At 44.7% G+C, this 20,417-nt stretch overlaps 1 protein-coding gene across 1 annotated transcript in view; it reads right to left on the bottom strand.

Moving 5' to 3' along the window:
* Positions 1 to 20,097, bottom strand: part of LOC311234717 (sodium-driven chloride bicarbonate exchanger-like) — a gene marked incomplete at both ends in the record, with an annotated part of 69,658 nt that extends 49,561 nt beyond the window's left edge. Inside the window, 8 exons of the mRNA XM_084321961.1 lie at positions 4,220 to 4,320; positions 5,210 to 5,356; positions 8,884 to 8,971; positions 9,871 to 10,028; positions 14,537 to 14,625; positions 18,079 to 18,267; positions 19,815 to 19,975; positions 20,090 to 20,097. Of these exons, the coding sequence (XP_084178087.1) occupies positions 4,220 to 4,320; positions 5,210 to 5,356; positions 8,884 to 8,971; positions 9,871 to 10,028; positions 14,537 to 14,625; positions 18,079 to 18,267; positions 19,815 to 19,975; positions 20,090 to 20,097 (941 nt within the window). The remainder of the gene's footprint in view (positions 1 to 4,219; positions 4,321 to 5,209; positions 5,357 to 8,883; positions 8,972 to 9,870; positions 10,029 to 14,536; positions 14,626 to 18,078; positions 18,268 to 19,814; positions 19,976 to 20,089) is intronic.
* Positions 20,098 to 20,417: the final 320 nt, after the last annotated feature.

The following is a 20,417-nucleotide window of genomic DNA, read 5'->3' on the forward strand; positions in this document are numbered from 1 at the left end:
AGAGACGAGCGGAGCATACCGGAGTAGCCTGGCTCCGGCTTCACTCAACACCCTGCTATGAGAGCTCTGTAGCTGGGATACAGATACAGTACAGAAGACACGCTCACAGACCAGCGCCCACAGAGCACTTTTAAGTTAACCCTTTCACTACCACACTACAGAAGGTTAACCTTACACTACCACACTACAGACGGGTTGACGGTTAACCGTCTGTAGAGTGTGGTAGTGAAAGGGTTAACCTTCTGTAGTGTGGTTGTGAAAGGGTTAACCTTCTGTATTGTCGCAGTGAAAGGGTTAACATTCTGTATTGTCGCAGTGAAATGGTTAACCTTCTGTAGTGTGGTTGTGAAAGGGGTAACCCTTTGTCGTGTGGCAGTGAAAGGGTTAACCTTCTGTAATGTCACAGTGAAAGGGTTAACCCTTTGGTAGTGTGGTAGTGAAATGGTTAACCCTTTGTCGTGTGGCAGTGAAAGGGTTAACCTTCTGTATTGTTGCAGTGAAAGGGTTAACCTTCTGTAGTGTGGTTGTGAAAGGGTTAACCCTTTGTCGTGTGGCAGTGAACGGGTTAACCTTCTGTAGTGTGGTTGTGAAAGGGTTAACCCCTTGTCGTGTGGCAGTGAAAGGGTTAACCTTATGTATTGTCGCAGTGAAAGGATTAACCCTTTGGTAGTGTGGTAGTGAAAGGGTTAAACAGATCTTTTTCAGTTGTACTCATAGATGATACACAGTATGATATGTAGTAATAATCTAGGTCTATGGTTGCAGTTCAGTAAAATAAAATTGTGTCTGTACACATACTAATAATCTGGAATAATTGGGGGAGGGGGGGGGTGTTTTGAATGTGTGCTACACTGTTTTGAGTTTTTGGATGTGTGTGAGATTATGTGCAAAATAAATCAGGATTGTTTTTCGGTGAAGTAAATCATATGTACACAGTTAGAGGTTAACCCTTTAAATAATATAAAGACATTTAGGGCTTCCCCCTTATAGTCAATTAACGGAACACTGGCCAATGTCAGTCACACTGTCACACCGTCTGTGAAACTCACATGTCAATCACACTGTCTGTGAAACTCACATGTCAGTCACACCGTCTGTGAAACTCACATGTCAATCACACTGTCTGTGAAACTCACATGTCAGTCACACCGTCTGTGAAACTCACATGTGAAGGAAATATAGGTTTTTCAAGGTGTATATAGTGTTAAATATTGGTGGATGACAGCATCTACTTATAGCCAGGTCAGAGAGGTAGAGGTGGTGGAGGAGGCGGTCAGAGAGAGTCAGTGTGGTAGCAGCAGGCAGGGTGTGTGCATGCCGAGGTCGTTCAGCACATAACAACTGATAAGGACTGAGAGCAGGCAGAATGGTCAGAGAGAGAGAGTTTGACATCAATAGAATGGACGTTTAATGTGTGTTAAAGGTGAATAGCAGTTGCCATGACAGCGCGTCACATAGCGACGAGAAGAGGGGGCGGGCCTGTCGTTGCTATGGCGAGAATATAGAAAAGTGAGTTTCTTCCGGGTGTAAGTCAGATTTTAGCTACGACACACAGACAAGAGCTTGATCAGAGACTTTGAAACGGCCCCCTCCTCCCCTCGCAAAAGGGGGGGGGGGGCAGCAATGGAGAAGATGACACATCATCACTAGCAGATATAGTGGAGGACTGATGTGCCACGACGACAGGCTTTTGGGCAAACAGCCAGACCGCGATGACCACCGAGCGGGGTGAAAGGAGAGATCATTAGAATAATGAATTCAGTTTCTTCCCAAGACTTTTCAAGGACAATTACAGAATTGGTTTCCATCTGATTACAGATGCTTTGTTTATGTAATAAACGTTTTCCAAGAAAGGTAACACGTCTGACGGTGGTGAATTCTTATGATTACGGATTGCATTAAGGGGGAATGACAAAGATTGTACAGCCAGTATGAGAAGACGTCGGAGAGAGAAATAAACACAACGCAGAAACTACACAAGCCAACAGATGAAGAGGCAGTAGCGGCTCGTGGATGCTTCGCCACTAGGGGCGCTATACCAAACATTTTGCAAACATGTACAAGGCACGCATTGGCAAATATTATCACCATTGCCATCGATCAATATATGATCAGTCAGTCAAATGCAACCACGTTTCCAATAGCCCAACACAAACACGCACAGCTCTCTCTCTCTCTCTCTCGCTCTCTCTCTCTCTCTCTCTCTCGCTCTCTCTCTCTCTCTCTCTCTCTCTCTCTCTCTCTCTCTCTCTCTCTCTCTCTCTCTCTCTCTCTCTCTCTCTCAGATGATGTCAGATCCATTCAATAATAAACACATTTGTAAAGCTCATCATTTTAAACAAGTTACCATTCATTGTCTGAGTGGTTATGCACCACACGCGGCGAAATTAGAGAGAGAGAGAGAGAGAGAGCGAGAGAGCGAGAGAGAGAGACAGCATTTTAGTAAAGTTACATTTTCAACAAGATTGCTGCTATTTAAACACTTCATGGAAACGGGGTAACGTTAACCTTATGTCGACTGTAGTATTGTATGACCTCGACATAACGTTTAAACGTTAACGTTACTCCGTTTCCATGCAGTAATTATAAAAGTGGCCAGCTAAGATAACGGAGCTAACAGCTAGCAGTAGCTAACGTTAGCTGAAAGCTGTAACGTTACAACGTTATGCGGCATCAGTAGACAACGTATCATGTATTAAACTAGAGTTAAGATCGCTAATCTACCTTGTTGTTGGCTTGTTGATAAAGTATATCCACTCCATGGCATTGTCCATCCAGCCTGTGTTGATGTCCATCCATTGTTGTCCCTCCGCATCCATATAGCTTGTTGTTAGCCAACAAGTACTGTGAGTGAAGAGCTGTGTCTTTGTCCATTTCCGCCTCGAACAGCCTGCAAACTACCTGGTGTTCTATCGCCATGCTCTAAGACAAACTCTAACCGTAACCAACTTTGAAAGAGTGCCTAAGCCTAACCGTTGAAAGAACTTGCCATCACACATCACAACAACAGCATAAACTCATGTTGCAAACTGCGGTTACGGAAAGTACAGCGTCGGCCAATCAGAGAGCTTTTAGACGCTCGGCTGCTTGCTAGGTCGTTTCAAACCAGCGCCCGAGTTCCATCATAATACATCATATTCAACGCAAAGCGCGTGGCTGCGACGGATACAACGATGAACCAGTGCACGGCGGGCACGCGCACTCCAGGCGCAATTGCGCCTAGCCCAGAGAGAAATACGGCGAGGAGAAATGCCTGCGGCTACTAATGAAAAGGTCTATATCAGACAGAATCGTCACTTCCTGTTCAGGAAAACTATTATTAATCTTTGTAAAATTAAGTTATATTGTGCATTGGAAACACAAACATACTTAAAATGAGTAAATATTATTCATTTTAAACATGTTTATATTATTTATAGGGCTATAAAACAAAAAACAAAAACGTTTTTTTTTCTTCTTCTCTGATTTAACAGCAGCTGGCAGCAGGTGGGTCGGCGCCCTTGCGCCCCTAGTGGCAGAGCCGCCACTGTGAAGAGGTGACAAGTGGCTGATTATGATCAAATCCAACACATGTCAGTCACACTGTCTGTGAAACTCACATGTCAGCATGTGACCTTTATTTTGAAAACAGTGTCGCCGTGTTGCGAGGTGGTCACCGTGGTTACGTTGTCACTTTTGACAGTTTTGACAGTTCAGTTCAACGTAGACAAGAAATACGCTAAACAACAAGGTTTAATGGACCCCCGTATGGGGCCATAGCTCTCTTACGGTGGGAAACGTGACATTACACAGGACAGTGTGAGTCGAACTCCGCTACTGAACTACAGGTCTCTTGTGGGAGCGATCTGAGCGCGAGGAGGAATGCTGCAGACCAGGCCCGGGGGGCTGTCTGCTTCTCAAGAGGGCCAGGGTTTACAGTTGGGGCGGACAGAGCGGAGAATAGGGGTGACGAACAGGGCTTCAGGAAGCAAAGGACAAAGAAGCTGTCTCAACAATTCAGGGCCTTGGATCACACTAATAATGCATGAAGGATCTTCTCTCTCTCTCTCTCTCTCTCTCTCTCTCTCTCTCTCTCTCTCTCTCTCTCTCTCTCTCTCTCTCTCTCTCTCTCTCTCTCTCCCCCCCTCTCTCTCTCTCTCTCTCTCTCTCTCTCTCTCTCTCTCTCTCTCTCTCTCTCTCTCTCTCTCTCTCACACACACACACACATAAAGACACCTACCTCCCAGTGCGTTGTAGTTCAGGACCGCCATGCCCGCCGGGTTCCTCACCGTCCCCCAGATCTGTCACTCCATTGGGTAGAGGAGGGAGCTTTCGGCTTTCCTGTATGTGTGTGTGGGCGGGGGTTAAAGCTCAACTGTCACTCAGCCTTCAACCGCTGGGCACAACATTGAAGATAACACCATCTGTCAGCTATATCTGATGGTCTACAGGGAGACGCATTTGTAGAGACAAAACCGCTGCGCTCGTCGCTGTTCCGATACCCGGGGAGACGGTGCCAGATCGCTGAAGAGTGTTGGCAAGATTCATTATGCAGAGATGACGGCCTTATGTCATGTCGTTCTTTTTGGATCGAGGCCTGCATATTCACGGTTATACAGTACGCACAGAGTTCACAACTAGCAAACGGAAGAGAAGACATCCTTCCCACAGCTAGAAAGAACCTCCCAATTATAATAAAAAAACATATACTTTCAGATGTACAATCTCGGCGAGATTAGAATTTCGAGAAATGGAACATTCTAATGAAAAAAGGACATCGGTTAGATTTTCTTGACTCAGAAATAGCTGACGATGGAGAATAAAACAACACATGGATTTAGTGAGGATTGAGAGCCTTTTGAAATACAAAATGACCAAATTTGATTTATTTCTTTACTGTTTAATTTGTAGATGTGTTCTTCTGCCCATCACCGAATGCATACAATACCACATGTCTACGAGTGTGCATGTGTGATTGTGCGTGTAGTAGGTGTAGATGTAGTAGACATGTGAGTGTCTATGAGTGTACATGTGTGCTATGCATCCCCCACCCTGTACCCCCCCCCCATGCTGCTTTCACACGTGAATGTTCCGCAAGGGGATCAATAAAGGATCATCTTATCTCATCTTATTGCGCGTGTAGTAGGCGTAGATGTAATAGACATGTGAGTGTCTATGAGTGTACATGTGTGATTGCACGAGAGTGTATTAGCATCCTACTGTGACCCACCTGAGATGGGACGTTTTTGGGCGGCTCTATCCTGATGGAGGGGTCCCACTCCCCGGGGGGCAGGACGGTCACCTGGTCCAGGAACTCGTCGATGCCTGCCACCAGGTCGTTCCTGTCCTTGGCCTTGTACGCCACGTCGTGAAACACCTGGAGGAAAGGATCAGGAAAAGGCTACCTTTAGAGGGACGGAGATATTGTGTGAGATATTTGTGATGAATATGATAACATAGAACGTCCTCTATCATGCATAGAACAGAAGTTCAAGTTCAAGTTCTTTAATAGTTGTCATACAGAAGTACAGAATACTTTCATACAAAATGCTTCTTACTGTTACGCTCCAGAGACTGTGCTAGACAAGATAGTATCAAATAACATAATAACATAATATAGCATGAATTTAGAAGAAGAAAATGAGGTCACAGTGTTCGGTATAGACATATGTACAATGTTCTGAGTTACCATATAATATACAATACACAATACTATGCAGTGTACTAATGTACAGTACTATCTAGTGCAAAGCAGAAATGGGATGAGGTACAATTTTAGGTACAATTTACAGTAAGGTGTACGAGTTGTAGTGCAATCCTTCATCCATAAATATAAAGTGTGGGGAGTGGGTGCTACAGTGTGTTTGTTTAAAGTGGGTGTGTGCTATAAAGTGTGTGGAGTGGGTGCTACAGTGTGTTTGTTTAAAGTGAGTGTGTGCGTGTGGATGTGTGTGCTATGTGCGTTTGGTGGTTGTTGTTGTGTAGTGTTCATTCATTGTTCGTTTAGCAGCCTGATGGCCTGGGGATAGAAGCTTCTTCTGAGTCTTTCTGTGCTCGCCTTGAGACTCCTGTATCGCTTGCCTGACCGCAGCAGTTCAAAGAGGCAGTTGTTCGGGTGACTGGAGTCTTTAATGATTCTCTTAGCCTTGCCCTTGCAACGCTTGTAGTAAATGTTCTGGAGGGTGGGGAGCCCCCCTCCAATTGTGCGTTCGGCTGAACGTGTCACTCTTTGTAGTCTGCTTTGGTCTTGTGCAGTGCTATTCCCAAACCAGGAGGTGATGTTGCCGGTCAAGATGCTCTCTATTGTACATGAGTAGAAGTTCTTAAGGATCTTCTGGCTGACTTGGAACTTCCTTAGGCGCCTGATGACTTCATCATTTAGCCTTGTGACTCATCTATTCTCCCTGGCCTTTGACCAGTCTCCTAGGTCGTTACTTTTAGTTATTTTATGCCTTGTTTTTGTATTGTACTGCACTTTTCTTTCTTTTATTTTTAATTTCTATCTGAATCCCTGCACTTTTTGCACTTTTATATTTAGTATATATTGTATATGTATTTTTTCTTTGCTCTATGCTTTTATCTGTGAGGCACTTTGGTACAGTCACAACTGTTGTAAATGTGCTATATAAATACAGTTGATTATGATTATGATTGTGTCTCAGGGTGTGCTGTCAGGGGTGTCAGTTTGATATGGCATGGTATGGGTTATGGCAGCTGCCATATAAATATATGGTATACATATATTTTTTGTATTGCCTAAATAATGAAATAAATAAAAATAAGAAACTAATTAAAGCCAGCCCAATAGAGGAGAGTTGTGTTCCCTTTCCTGCTATTGTTTTCAAATTGACGAGCGTTGACCTCAGAAAACCTTCCTGGTAGCCCTGCGTAGCAGAACCCCTCCACGTACTCTTGCTTTTAGCTGATTTTAAAATGCCTGTTGTCATTTATGCTTTTTAACTATTTTCTTAATCATGTTTTGCTGGTCTTAAAATCCTGCTTTTCTTTTCCTTACTTTTTTTTTTTGCTTTATTGTAAAATGTTGTGTTTTTATTTCTTTGCTCTGTTAAGCACTTTGAGCTGCACTCCGTGTATGAAAGGTGCTATATAAATAAAGATTATTATTATTATTATTATTATTATTATTATTATTATTATTATTATTATTATTATTATTATTATTATTATTATTATTATTATTATTTTTTTTTATTTTATTTTTTTATTATTATTATTATTATGATTATTATGATTATGATTATTATTATTATTATTATTATTATTATTATTATTATTTATTATTATTATTATTATTATTATTATTATTATTATTATTATTATTATTATTATTATTATTATTATTATTATTATTATTATTATTATTATTATTATTATTATTATCACTCCACAATCCTCCACCCATACCCTCAGATCTGCAGGTAGCCTGCTCCTCTGGGTCCCCAGTACCTGGCTCTGCACCATGGGGGACCCTCAGATCTGCAGGTAGCCTGCTCCTCTGGGTCCCCAGTACCTGGCTCTGCACCCTGGGGGACCCTCAGATCTGCAGGTAGCCTGCTCCTCCAGGTCCCCAGTACCTGGCTCTGCACCCTGGGGGACCCTCAGATCTGCAGGTAGCCTGCTCCTCCAGGTCCCCAGTACCTGGCTCTGCACCATGGGGGACCCTCAGATCTGCAGGTAGCCTGCTCCTCTGGGTCCCCAGTACCTGGCTCTGCACCCTGGGGGACCCTCAGATCTGCAGGTAGCCTGCTCCTCCAGGTCCCCAGTACCTGGCTCTGCACCCTGGGGGACCCTCAGATCTGCAGGTAGCCTGCTCCTCCAGGTCCCCAGTACCTGGCTCTGCACCATGGGGGACCCTCAGATCTGCAGGTAGCCTGCTCCTCTGGGTCCCCAGTACCTGGCTCTGCACCCTGGGGGACCCTCAGATCTGCAGGTAGCCTGCTCCTCCAGGTCCCCAGTACCTGGCTCTGCACCCTGGGGGACCCTCAGATCTGCAGGTAGCCTGCTCCTCCGGGTCCCCAGTACCCGGCTCTGCACCCATGGGTGACCAGGTGCAGAGCAGGTGAAATTTAAACAAATTACTAATGATGATAATTAGACCTCAACTCTTGCGTTTTCACACAAACATTAGGCATTGTGAGAGAGAGAGATTTGTATTGTTGTGTTAAGAGAGAGATATCTGTGGTTTTATTATCTACTGTATGTTCTCTAAATTAATTAACATTGTGGATATAGTCTTTTTATGTGAATTTATAAAAATTTAAAAAAATCTGGTCTCCCCCTAATAGTGCCATACCTTTGTGCAGTGCAGCTATGTACTGATGCCCAAAATATTGATCTTGTATGATACATGTATGTCTGAATAAAGTGAAAGGCAAAGCCAGTCGCCTGCATACATGTGCCATGGCTCCCACGAACGTTGAGTTCACCTGGATGAGGACTATTGAAATGATTGGTACAATATTATAACGATACTAGAGTCACGATATTATAATATGATATCGCAATATATTGTGATATATTGTGATTTATTACCAACCGCAAATTATTTCCCCAACGGAAAAATTCTTTAACATCTGCAATAAAAATATATATATTATTTATATATAACTGTTTTATCTAATACAATAATGTTTTCAGTCTGTTCACTTCATTCTAATCATTTTATTGCAACAAAATGGGACCGTCAAGCAAAGAAAAAAATAAAAATAGTTGAATATTTGTTTTATTCAAGAAAGGAAATTATGCAGCACATGCCTATTATGGCAGATTAAATGATCATCTATTTCTCTATATTTGTAGTGACAGTCTGAGAGGCGCTGAAGGGAGGTCATTCTGGCGGCCCGAGGGTTAATAACCCAGGATGTTATCAATCGCATCTCTTACCTCATCAGTCATCAGGGTAGCGATTGATCGGCCGATCTCGTGGTACTGTGGCCCTTTTCCCAGGGGGCCGAGCAGGATGAAGAGGAACCTGAGAGGGGGGGGGGGGGGGGGGGGGGAGGAGGCAGCCATTCAGAGTCAAAGTCAAACACCTTTTTCCTCATGACTTACGTAGCAAAACGTCATCTGGCATACACAGAAATGGAGAGAAAGAGAGAGACAGACATATATATATATATATAAATAGTATATTTATATTATGTATAGAGAGAGAGAGACATAGTATATATATACAGTATATGTATAGAGTGAGAGAGAGAAAGAGAGAGAGAGAGAGAAAGAGAGAGACAGAGACAGGCAGACAGGGATGAGGGATGGGTGAGACAGACAGACAGACAGACTGAGAACAAAGATACATAAGAGAGAAAAAGAAAGACAGCAGATGTACTGTATGTATGTGTGTGTGTGTGTATGTATGTATGTATGTACTATATGTATGTATGTATGTATGTATGTATGTATGTATGTATGTATGTATGTATGTACTATATGTATGTATGTATGTATGTATGTATGTATGTATGTATGTATGTATGTATGTATGTATGTATGTATGTATGTATGTATGTATGTATGTATGTATGTATGTATGTGTGTGTGTGTATGTATGTATGTATGTATGTATGTATGTATGTGTGTGTGTGTGTGTGTGTGTGTGTGTATGTATGTATGTATGTATGTATGTATGTATGTATGTATGTATGTATGTATGTATGTATGTATGTATGTATGTATGTATGTATGTATGTATGTATGTATGTATGTATGTATGTATGTATGTATGTATGTATGTATGTAAGTGCGTGCATGCGTGTGCGTGTGTGCGTGCATGCGTGCGTGTGTGTGTGTGCGTGTGTCTGTGTGTCTGTGCGTGCATGTGTGTGTGTGTGCATGTGTGTGTGTGTGTGTGTGTGTGTGTGTGTGTGTGACCTGGTGGTGATGGGGACCTCCGCCAGGCCGTTGAGCAGCACGGCGGGCGCCAGGCGGACGAAGGCCACCACCGGCCGCTCCAGGAACTCCAGCTCCCCCACCAGGACGTTGGAGGCCTCCGCCCCCGCCGGGATCTTCTTCATGAAATGGAGGTCGATCTGTGGAATCAACACCGAGACGTCAGCAAACGGACCGGAACCATGCAGGGACAGCAGCAGGAGCAGGGTGGGCCTGGTAGCTAAAGGAACGTGCCGACATTATGGGAAACAAGCTTACCGTCTTCTCCAGAGTCAGACAAGAAGATTAGACACCAATTTCCTCTCTGTGCGTTCAGTACAAAGCTATCCGGCTGTAAGCTAGCCTGGCTTAGCACACATTAATGGAAGCGGATACGAATCAGCTAGCCCAGCTGTTGGCCCAAAAACACCTCTCCAGGGCCCTCATTCATCAACGTGTTCTACGCACAGATCTGTGCTTACCCTGTGCGTACGATCATTCCTAAGCAAAGAGTGGGATTCATCAATTTCGATTTGAACTTGACTCCGTGCTTACATCTACGCACAGGTCGGACCTGGCGTACCTCGCGCCCAGTGGTAGAATATCGTTACTACGCATAAGCACTCCTCAGTCCTGCATTAGTTTCAAGGCGGAAATAAGCTTCCGTGCATTAGTGTTCAACTTCTGTATGACCCGTAATTCATTATAGTTCATTGTAAAATAGCGACAGTAGTGTAATTATAACGGGCTCACACGCGAACAAGAGGTTGGCCTGCTTGTTTGGCACGGGGGGGCAGACGCAAAACACCAACCTCCAAACGCGATTAGATATTGTTTCGAATAAAAAGCAAATTATTTTGTGTGTCATGTTTCCAAATAAGATTGGTCACGAAATGCTTTCTACTTCAATTTGTTGGTTAGAATAGATGACCTCCGTTGAAACTTCACTGAGACTAACAGTCTATTTGTGAGCTCCCGCACAGATGTGATGATAATAATAATAATAACAATAATAATAATAGCTTCATTTTATATAGCGCCTTTCAAGAGACCCAAGGTCGCTTTACATAGATAGGGGGGGGGGGAATAACAAAGTAACAAACATAGTGGACAGACACACAACATATATATGATGATGGAATTCATTCAAGATCCTCTCCACCCTTGGGTCTTTGCCACCGCGGCACGGTCCATCGTGATATTGGAGATGGATCGACCAATAGACTGTTACTGTAGCTGTCAAAGCTCCATCACAAATGCAGTTGTGTGAATAGAAAGGGATTCCACTCAGTCAATGTTGCGATGCGCATTTGCCTGATACATGTTATTGCTGGATGCCGGGAGGAAGGCGATGCTGAATGTTTTCAATTCATTAAATAAAACGGATACTTTTTGCAAGGGTTTACTGACTGTCATACAAATGATCAACCAACTACATACTGTAACTTTTCAGTGCACGTTCTTATTTACATTGTGACAACAGCCTTGTGAGTTCCCGCAGTGACCCGCACACAGACATGATGGAATTCAAGTTCATGTTTGTATTGATCACATATAGGCAGGCTACACATGGCGTATAGGCTACATCATACATGGCAGTAAGATTCATTGTTCTTGTATAGCTCTCGTATTATTGTTTATGTAGGCTACCCAATACTGACATCAAAATGGATTGTAGTATGCCTCTAGAAATCATATGCAGCAGGTAGAAAATTGACGGGAGATCCATCGCGATTTGGAATCAAATTGAGGAGAACTGTAATCCCTGGGTATTAATCAAACAACACGGGAAAAGGCAGTCATATTCCAGCGCGGTCTTTATTAGCCGACAACAAAATAGATGCCTCTAAAAATCATATAGCCAATCGAACACAAAGGCATTCATATTACAGCACGGTTATAATGACACACAACCAACGCCAAACAGTGGTCAACGAACGGTCTTTATTAGTATTTTGAGCTGTCCAGGCAGAATTGCAGCAATGGTCTTAGGGAGCCGTTGATATCTGACATCACCGTTTACAAATCCGCCTTTTATTTATCCCATAATACGCGATAGTGTCCTCTTGGTTCGACAGCAGTGAATTCTCCGTGGAGTTTCTCAGAGTACCGCTCGGGTCAGTCCATTATTTCACATCCCATGGGGGGTGTTTCCTCACTTTCATGACCATATATGGATAATCATGCACGAGCATTGACGGTAGAACAAAGTTCTACGGAGGAGCGTAGAGCCTGCGTACGCACCGTGTGATGAATCCCGACTTCCCTGTGCGTACACTAGTTCTACATTCCGTGCTTACGTGTGGAAATAGAACATATTCTACGTCCACGTTGATGAATGAGGGCCCTGGAGTTTTAAAGGTTTTACTATTTCTTTCACTATTTGGGCACTTTTACACAATTCCTGTGAGTCTATGGAACACCTCTGTAAGGTTTTCTTTCAAAAAAAATTCATTGTTTTGTATTTCTAATCAAGCACTCAAAAACAGCATTTTTCTACCTCAAGATCTTAAGCCGTTTTGAGGCTGGGCTCCAACCACTGTGTGGCCTGGTGCCAACTGCCACATCAACTGCCACATTATTATGCAGCTGAGAAACCTCTGACATCACAGATATGCACATTTTCAGATGACTCAGTTCAGTGAGGGTGAATATTGTGAGAGGAGAATTGGAAGAATGCGCCAATATGAGAATTAGAGACATAGATCCTATTAATATAAGTCCACATAGCTAGGAAACAATGCTAAACACTGAAAAAGGCCATTTATAAGATAGTTCCCCTTTAAGCTATAGGCTAGTGGTCCGTATCTGTGCTCATCTAGGCTATAGCCGGCAACCGGATAGCTTTCTACTGAAGGTACAGAGAGGAAATGGGTATCGATCTTCCTGTCTGACTCTGGAGAAGAAGGTAAGTGCATTTCCCATAATGTCGGCGGCGCGTTCCTAGACAGTTCTGATGCCCTCTTGTTGAATTGAAAAGACACTGAGCCTCTATCTGCTCCAGGTGGTGCTGCAGACACTGCGCTCTGATCCTCCTGGTCAAGTGTCTCTGCCAAATACCTATTCGTCTTTCACAGTGGGATATGCTGCCCAAGCAATAAATCCTTACCTGTGTGTAATATGTAATATGGTAATATTAGGCCTTACCTAATAAAAACCATAGGGAGGTGAACATTAAATTCACATAACTGGGGACATTTGGCTCAAATGACTGCTGCAATGGAGACGGAGAAACCCTCGACTAGTGTTAACATACAGCTGCCATCTTCCAGCACAAGAGGCTCACGGGGAATGTTTTGATATTATGTAACCCTACCTTGTCTATATTAGGGCTGACCCCTATTAGTCGAATAGTCGACTAATCGGTCGAAAGGAGCCGTAGTCGACTGCCAACCTCTTAGTCGAATACAAAAAAAGACTTTTCTTTTCTTTTTATCATTCTTTCCAAAAGAAAAGAGGCCTAGAAGCGAGGCCTAGAAACACGAATGGCACGCATACCAGAGGCTAACTGCCCAAGAAAACAGGCACAGAGGCACTGAAAGAGGATTTCACCCATCTAATGAACACACTAGACTAGACAAATATCAAGATGTATCCATCAGTGGACCAATTGCATGCTTTTGCAGAGGACAAGAAGCCTTCAGTTGACTCCGTCAGACATTAAGCACCCCCACAGCCCAAATGGAATGATACAAAAAAATTTAAAAAATTATAGTTTTCTTTTTTCATTTTTTTTTTAATAGTCGACTATCGGCTAATTTCAGCCAATCATAGTCGACTATCCAAATCCTTAGTCGGGGACAGCCATAATACACGACCAGTTGTGTGGCCATCTATCAGTGTGGCCTGTAGATCAACAGCTGACCAGAGAGTCCTCACCTGGCTGAAGTCTGCCAGCAGGCTAAATCTTTATTCATTTATTTATTTTTGTTTGTTAAAATACAGTAATATACTGCTGTGTAAAATATAGTGACTTGCAGGCAACTAGCTGCCGGGTTGTTGTTGATATTCTACAATGTAAAATACAGTAACTTTCAGGGGACCAGCAGGTTACTGAATCTTTCGAGGTAGCCCCTTTACAATGTAAAATACAGTAACGTTCATGGGACCAGCAGGTTACTGAATGTTTCACGGTAGCCCCTTTACAATGTAAAATACAGTAACTTTCAGGGGACCAGCAGGTTACTGAATGTTTCGCGGTAGCCCCTTTACAATGTAAAATACAGTAACTTTCAGGGGACCGGCAGGTTACTGAATGTTTCGCGGTAGCCCCTTTACAATGTAAAATACAGTAACTTTCAGGGGACCGGCAGGTTACTGAATGTTTCACGGTAGCCCCTTTACAATGTAAAATACAGTAACTTTCAGGGGACCAGCAGGTTACTGAATGTTTCGCGGTAGCCCCTTTACAATGTAAAATACAGTAACTTTCAGGGGACCAGCAGGTTACTGAATGTTTCGCGGTAGCCCCTTTACAATGTAAAATACAGTAACTTTCAGGGGACCAGCAGGTTACTGAATGTTTCACGGTAGCCCCTTTACAATGTAAAATACAGTAACGTTCATGGGACCAGCAGGTTACTGAATGTTTCACGGTAGCCCCTTTACAATGTAAAATACAGTAACTTTCAGGGGACCAGCAGGTTACTGAATGTTTCGCGGCCGTCACCTTGCTGAAGTCCACGTGGCTGTTCTCCCGGCTCACGTCCTGTTTGCCCTCGGTGTTGGTTGGCAGCGCCTGGGGAGACACCGTCTGGCCTGGGGGACACAGCGGAACACCAACACGGTGAGGTTTGTGACATCACGACAGAGCTCTCCCGTACAAAGAGGAACATCTACAGTTTGGTTACCAGGTCAGTGAGTAAAGCGGAATATCTACTGGGATTCATTCTATAATGTCAACCCGGATCGGAGGCATTGGATGAGTTTGGTTTCACTGAATAATTATTGTAGTAACCAACTATTAGTCTTTATCGGGAGAAGCTTATTATTGTAAGCTTATACTGTACTTCAGAAAGGTGCAATCTTTCGTTTTCATTTTCAGTTTAAAAAGGCACTTCTTATGTGCACTTCTAATCTAATAGGGTTTGGTCTTTTTGGGTTTGTTTGATAGAATTGTATCTTTTAAAAGATATTTAACAAAAGGGAAAAGATTGCATCTTTTCATGTTCAGTGGGAAGCGTGTTGTGACTTGAAAGCACCAGGGGGACTTTTTGAGCAAACCACTGCACCACAGAGGGGTGATTGTAATCAGTGCCGTCTAGGGCTGACCTTCGAATTTTTTTTTGGAATTCGAAGCTTCGGGGCCGAGATTCCATTTTAATTCGAAGCTTTGAGATAAAAAAATAAATAAAAAAAGAATTATAAATATATATATATATATATATATTTTGTTTTTGTTTTTTTTGGGACTTGTACAGCACTTTGTTCAACGTTGTCAGTGGTGTAAATTCTTTTTAAATTTTTATTATTATCTTTTTCCCCCCTCCTTTTTCAGATTTGTCTCCCATCCCACTGTTTAGTCGTTATGCCAATTCCCAACCCCCTTCCTGGTTGTTGCGCACTCCCCCCTACTGTTGGTCCGGGAGGCCGGAGACTGTCACATGCTTTCCTCCGACGCATGTGCAGCCAGCCGGCAGCCAGCCTGGCAGCGCAGATTCTCACCGGGAGAGTGTAACGTGTGGAAGGTCACACTACCTCCCTCCAGATCCTACCCTCGCTGTGCAGACGCCCCGACCGAACTGTAGGGGTCGCTGTCCACAACGCCCAGGACCCACCCATCAGCTTTCCCACCCCTAACACTGCCAATTGTGTTAGTATGAACGACCAGCCAAGCTGATAGCAACGCCGAGAGCTGGATTCGAACCCAGCGTCTCCAGTGTTGATGGCGAGCGACTTGCCCACTAACACCTAGCCGCAGTGGTGTAAAGTTGAAACCTTTCTAAATCTTAGACAAACGAAACACTTTGCTTTCATGAAATATTGTAAGCCGTCATTTGAGGCTTTATAAAAGCAGCACAATGAACACAAATCTGTCAGTGCTTCTTTTTTTCATAATTTTTTTTTCTTCATCTTTTTCCCCCTCCTTTTTCCGTTTTTCTCCCATCCCAATGTTAGTCGTTATGCCAATTCCCAATCCCCTTCCTGGTCGTTGCGCACTCTACCCCCTACAGTCGGTCTGGGAGAGTGGAGGCTATCACATGCTTACTCCGACACATGTGCAGCCAATCAACCGCTTCTTTTCACCTGGTAGCACGGACTCTCACTGGGAGAGTGTAACGTGTGGAAGGATCACACTACCTCTCCTACCTGATCCTTCCCTCGCTGTGCAGGCGCCCCGACCGAACTGTAGGAGTCGCTGTTTACAATGACCAGGACCCACCCTCACCGGCTTCCCACCCACTGACACTGCCAATTGTGTCAGCACGGACTGGGAGTTGGATTCGATCCCACTGTCTCTGCCGTGGTAGACAGACGCTTAGTCCGCTGTGCTACCCGGCCGCCCTAGTCCGACCTCATCTTAAATAACAAACAGCATTGCTTGTTGTAATTAACAAAGAGAGGCAGAGTTGATTTTGCAATTTTTTTTTTATAAAATAATTTTTTTTATATATATATTCGAATTTTTTCTTCATATTCGAATCCCATGCCCATCGAACGAAGCTTCGAAGCTTCGAAGTATTTAAGACAGCCCTACTGCAGACAGAGGGGTGATTGTAATCAGTGCCGTCTCTAAAAGACATACTGCCCCGTTACAGACCGTGGTTTGTCCAAGAGGTCCCGGTCATTTAGTGAGAGTGTGATGGAAGCATGAAGGCAACCTAATGTAGACGATGGGAGTTATTCAATATGAATTACTGCTAAGTAATGAATTAGATTATATCATGACTCGATATTACCATTAGTGATTAGTGTTCGTTGTCGTTTTGAGAGTTTGTGAAGCCCACATGATTGCTCTAGCTATCAAACAAACGCTATGGTTGAGAAAGGAGTGGACAGTATTGTCAAAGGGATTCAGAAATAAAGTTACTGTGTGTCACATATCCAGGGTAAAGAACCGACCACGTCTTTTAAATTTGTATCATAACCGGTATTATATTACTGACTCCTGATGACAATACACTCCCCTGCTCCCCGTCTAGTCTACTGCTAGTGGCTAGAATACACGTAGGAGTCCTAGCTAGTTGCCTGTCCAGATCTCCAGCTCAGTGTCTTGCTGTGGGATGAGAGAGTAGAGAGTAGTTTAAAAAAAAAAAAAAAAAAAAAAAAAAACTCTAACCCTAACTAACCGTACTGTCATGCACTTGTCCTAATAAACTAACCTACACTGTAGCACTCAACACTTTGATGAACATTGTTGCTCAGCTGATAGAGTTGTGCCCTTCCTGATGGCTTGTCGTACAGAACTTGTAAGTCGCTTTGGATAAAAGCGTCAGCTAAATGACTAAATGTAAATGTAAATGTAGCCCTGTGCTACCGCCTGATGGAAACTAAGACGCTTGGTCTTAGTTTCGCCGAGGGGAGGCGTGTCTGGGGACAAGTGGGCGTGGCTCTCGGAGGGGGCATGGCTCACAGGTGAGAGAGGTTTGGACACACGTGACGAGGCAACACACACACACCACGGCCACGCAGCGCAGGAAAAGACCTTTCCGGGCGGGGCGCTCTCGGGTTGTGTTTTCTTAGACGAGGGGTTGGGAGACTTTATGGTGTGATAGAAGACGCTGTGGACTGGATGTGCAGATGAGAAACACAAAGATGCATGCATGCATGTTCACAGGACCACACACGCACACATAAACACAGTACACAGGACCACACGCACACATAAACACAGTACACAGGACCACACGCACACACACACACACAGTACACATGACGAGAGACGAACACATACACAGAGAAACACAAACGAGAGGAGAAAAAGGAGATATCAAACCACGTTAAAACGGCCAAAGTCACGAAATGGACACAACAAATCCGACCGACGCACTGGAAAACATGCAAAGGAATAGAAAACTACAAAATCATATCATCTGCATACAATAAAGCACACAACCAGAATAGAAGAAACGGGGGAAGATATACAGGATGTAGGCAAAATCAGGGTCGGTCAGTTGGATGGGTGGGTGTGTGTAATGTGTGCGCACAGTGTATGTGTGTGTGTGTGTGTATGTGCATACGTGCATGTGTGTATTTGAACCACATACTCACCATTCTTGTCCATGGAGTGGGGCTCGGACTGCTTCTTGCCAATGTCGGCGAAGGAGCGTACGATGGGAATGCGGTTGGCTAGCTTCTTGTGGTTCTGGTGGTGGTGCTGTTTGAGCAGCGCCTCGCGGATCCGCTTCCTGGCTTCCGGTCCCACGTTGCCAGAGGCCTCGTGCTGATCCAGAACCATGTCTGAGGAAGAACAGCGGTGACAGGAGTTCACTGTAGGAGGCTGTGTCCCTTGGCTGTAGTGACAGCTGACAGGAAATCTGTCAGTCTTCGTGTTTGTCAAGCTATACCTATATATATATATACCCAGTCCAGTCCAGGCACTAGCTAGTCCAGTCCAGGCACTAGCTAGTCCAGTCCAGGCACTAACTAGTCCAGTCCAGGCACTAACTAATCCAGTCCAGGCACTAGCTAGTCCAGTCCAGGCACTAGCTAGTCCAGTCCAGGCACTAGCTAGTCCAGTCCAGGCACTAGCTAGTCCAGTCCAGCCACTAGCTAGTCCAGTCCAGGCACTAGCTAGTCCAGTCCAGGCACTAGCTAGTCCAGTCCAGGCACTAGCTAGTCCAGTCCAGTCACTAGCTAGTCCAGTCCAGCCACTAGCTAGTCCAGTCCAGGCACTAGCTAGTGCAGTCCAGGCACTAGCTAGTCCAGTCCGGGTACTAGCTAGTCCAGTCCAGGCACTAGCTAGTCCAGTCCAGGCACTAACTAGTCCAGTCCAGGCACTAGGTAGTCCAGTCCAGGCACTATCTAGTCCAGTCCAGGCACTAGGTAGTCCAGTCCAGCCACTAACTAGTCCAGTCCAGGCACTAGCTAGTCCAGTCCAGGCACTAACTAGTCCAGTCCAGGCACTAGCTAGTCCAGTCCAGGCACTAGCTAGTCCAGTCCAGGCACTAGCTAGTCCAGTCCAGGCACTAGCTAGTCCAGTCCAGGCACTAGCTAGTCCAGTCCAGGCACTAGCTAGTCCAGTCCAGCCACTAACTAGTCCAGTCCAGGCACTAGCTAATCCAGTCCAGGCACTAGCTAGTCCAGTCCAGGCACTAGCTAGTCCAGTCCAGGCACTAGCCAGTCCAGTCCAGGCACTAGCTAGCTAGTCCAGTCCAGCCACTAGCTAGTCCAGTCCAGCCACTAGCTAGTCCAGTCCAGGCACTAGCTAGTCCAGTCCAGGCACTAGCTAGTCCAGTCCAGGCACTAGCTAGTCCAGTCCAGCCACTAACTAGTCCAGTCCAGGCACTAGCTAGTCCAGTCCAGGCACTAGCTAGTCCAGTCCAGGCACTAGCTAGTCCAGTCCAGGCACTAGCCAGTCCAGTCCAGGCACTAGCTAGCTAGTCCAGTCCAGCCACTAGCTAGTCCAGTCCAGCCACTAGCTAGTCCAGTCCAGGCTGACACAAACCATCCCAACCCTATACCCAGTCCAGTCCAGGCTCTAGTCGTCGGGTGGCATCGTCAGGTGGCTGCCATGGAGTAGGCCTATTATGATGGAGACTGAGAGACATATCCTCTTGTGTACTTGTTTTGTTGTGTTTTTGTATGTTGTCCTTTATTTATTTTTTGTTGTGTGGTATGTGTTCTGATTCTGTATTACATTGCACAAAATGTGGGACCCTCTCGAAAACGAGATGCTGTATCTCAATGTGGTTTTCCCAATAAAGAATTTCAATATATAGTCCACTCTAAGCTGTGACAAATCACCCCAACCCTATACCCAGTCCAGTCCAGTCCAGGTTCTCTACCTGCGATCTCCTCCAGAGAGTTGGCCCTCATGTCCAGCAGCACGGTGCCGTTCATGATGCAGCTGCGGAGCTCGAAGAGGCTGTGCAGAGACAGCGTGGCGACGTAGGGCTTACTCCACCTCTCACCCCCGTCCTCCACGTCCTCCTCGAACTTCAGCCACCTGTCAACACACACAGAACGGTGCATGAGGATACATACAGATACACACGCACACACACACACACGCACTAGGGCTGAGCCCAAACGTTCAAACGTTCGGACCTTCGTTCGTTACGTTGGCATTGGTCAAACGTACACATCAAACAAGAGGTGGACGCGGGCAAATACTGCGGCATGGTCATGCTGGACCTACAAAAGGCCTTCGACACTGTCAATCACACCATTCTGATTGACAAGCTAAAAGCAATTGGTTTTGATAGTCTATCAGTGAGCTGGATGCAATCCTACCTGGAGGGGAGAGAACAGATGGTAGAGGTAAACGGTACTCTACCCCCCCCCCCCCCTCACAGTAAACTGTGGTGTTCCACAAGGAAGCATACTAGGTCCGCTACTGTTCCTAATTTATGCAAATGACATGTCGTCAGCTTGTGACTGCAACTTGT

This window comes from Notolepis coatsorum (genome assembly GCF_963971535.1).
Source record: "Notolepis coatsorum genome assembly, chromosome: 1".
Lineage (NCBI taxonomy): Eukaryota > Metazoa > Chordata > Actinopteri > Aulopiformes > Paralepididae > Notolepis > Notolepis coatsorum.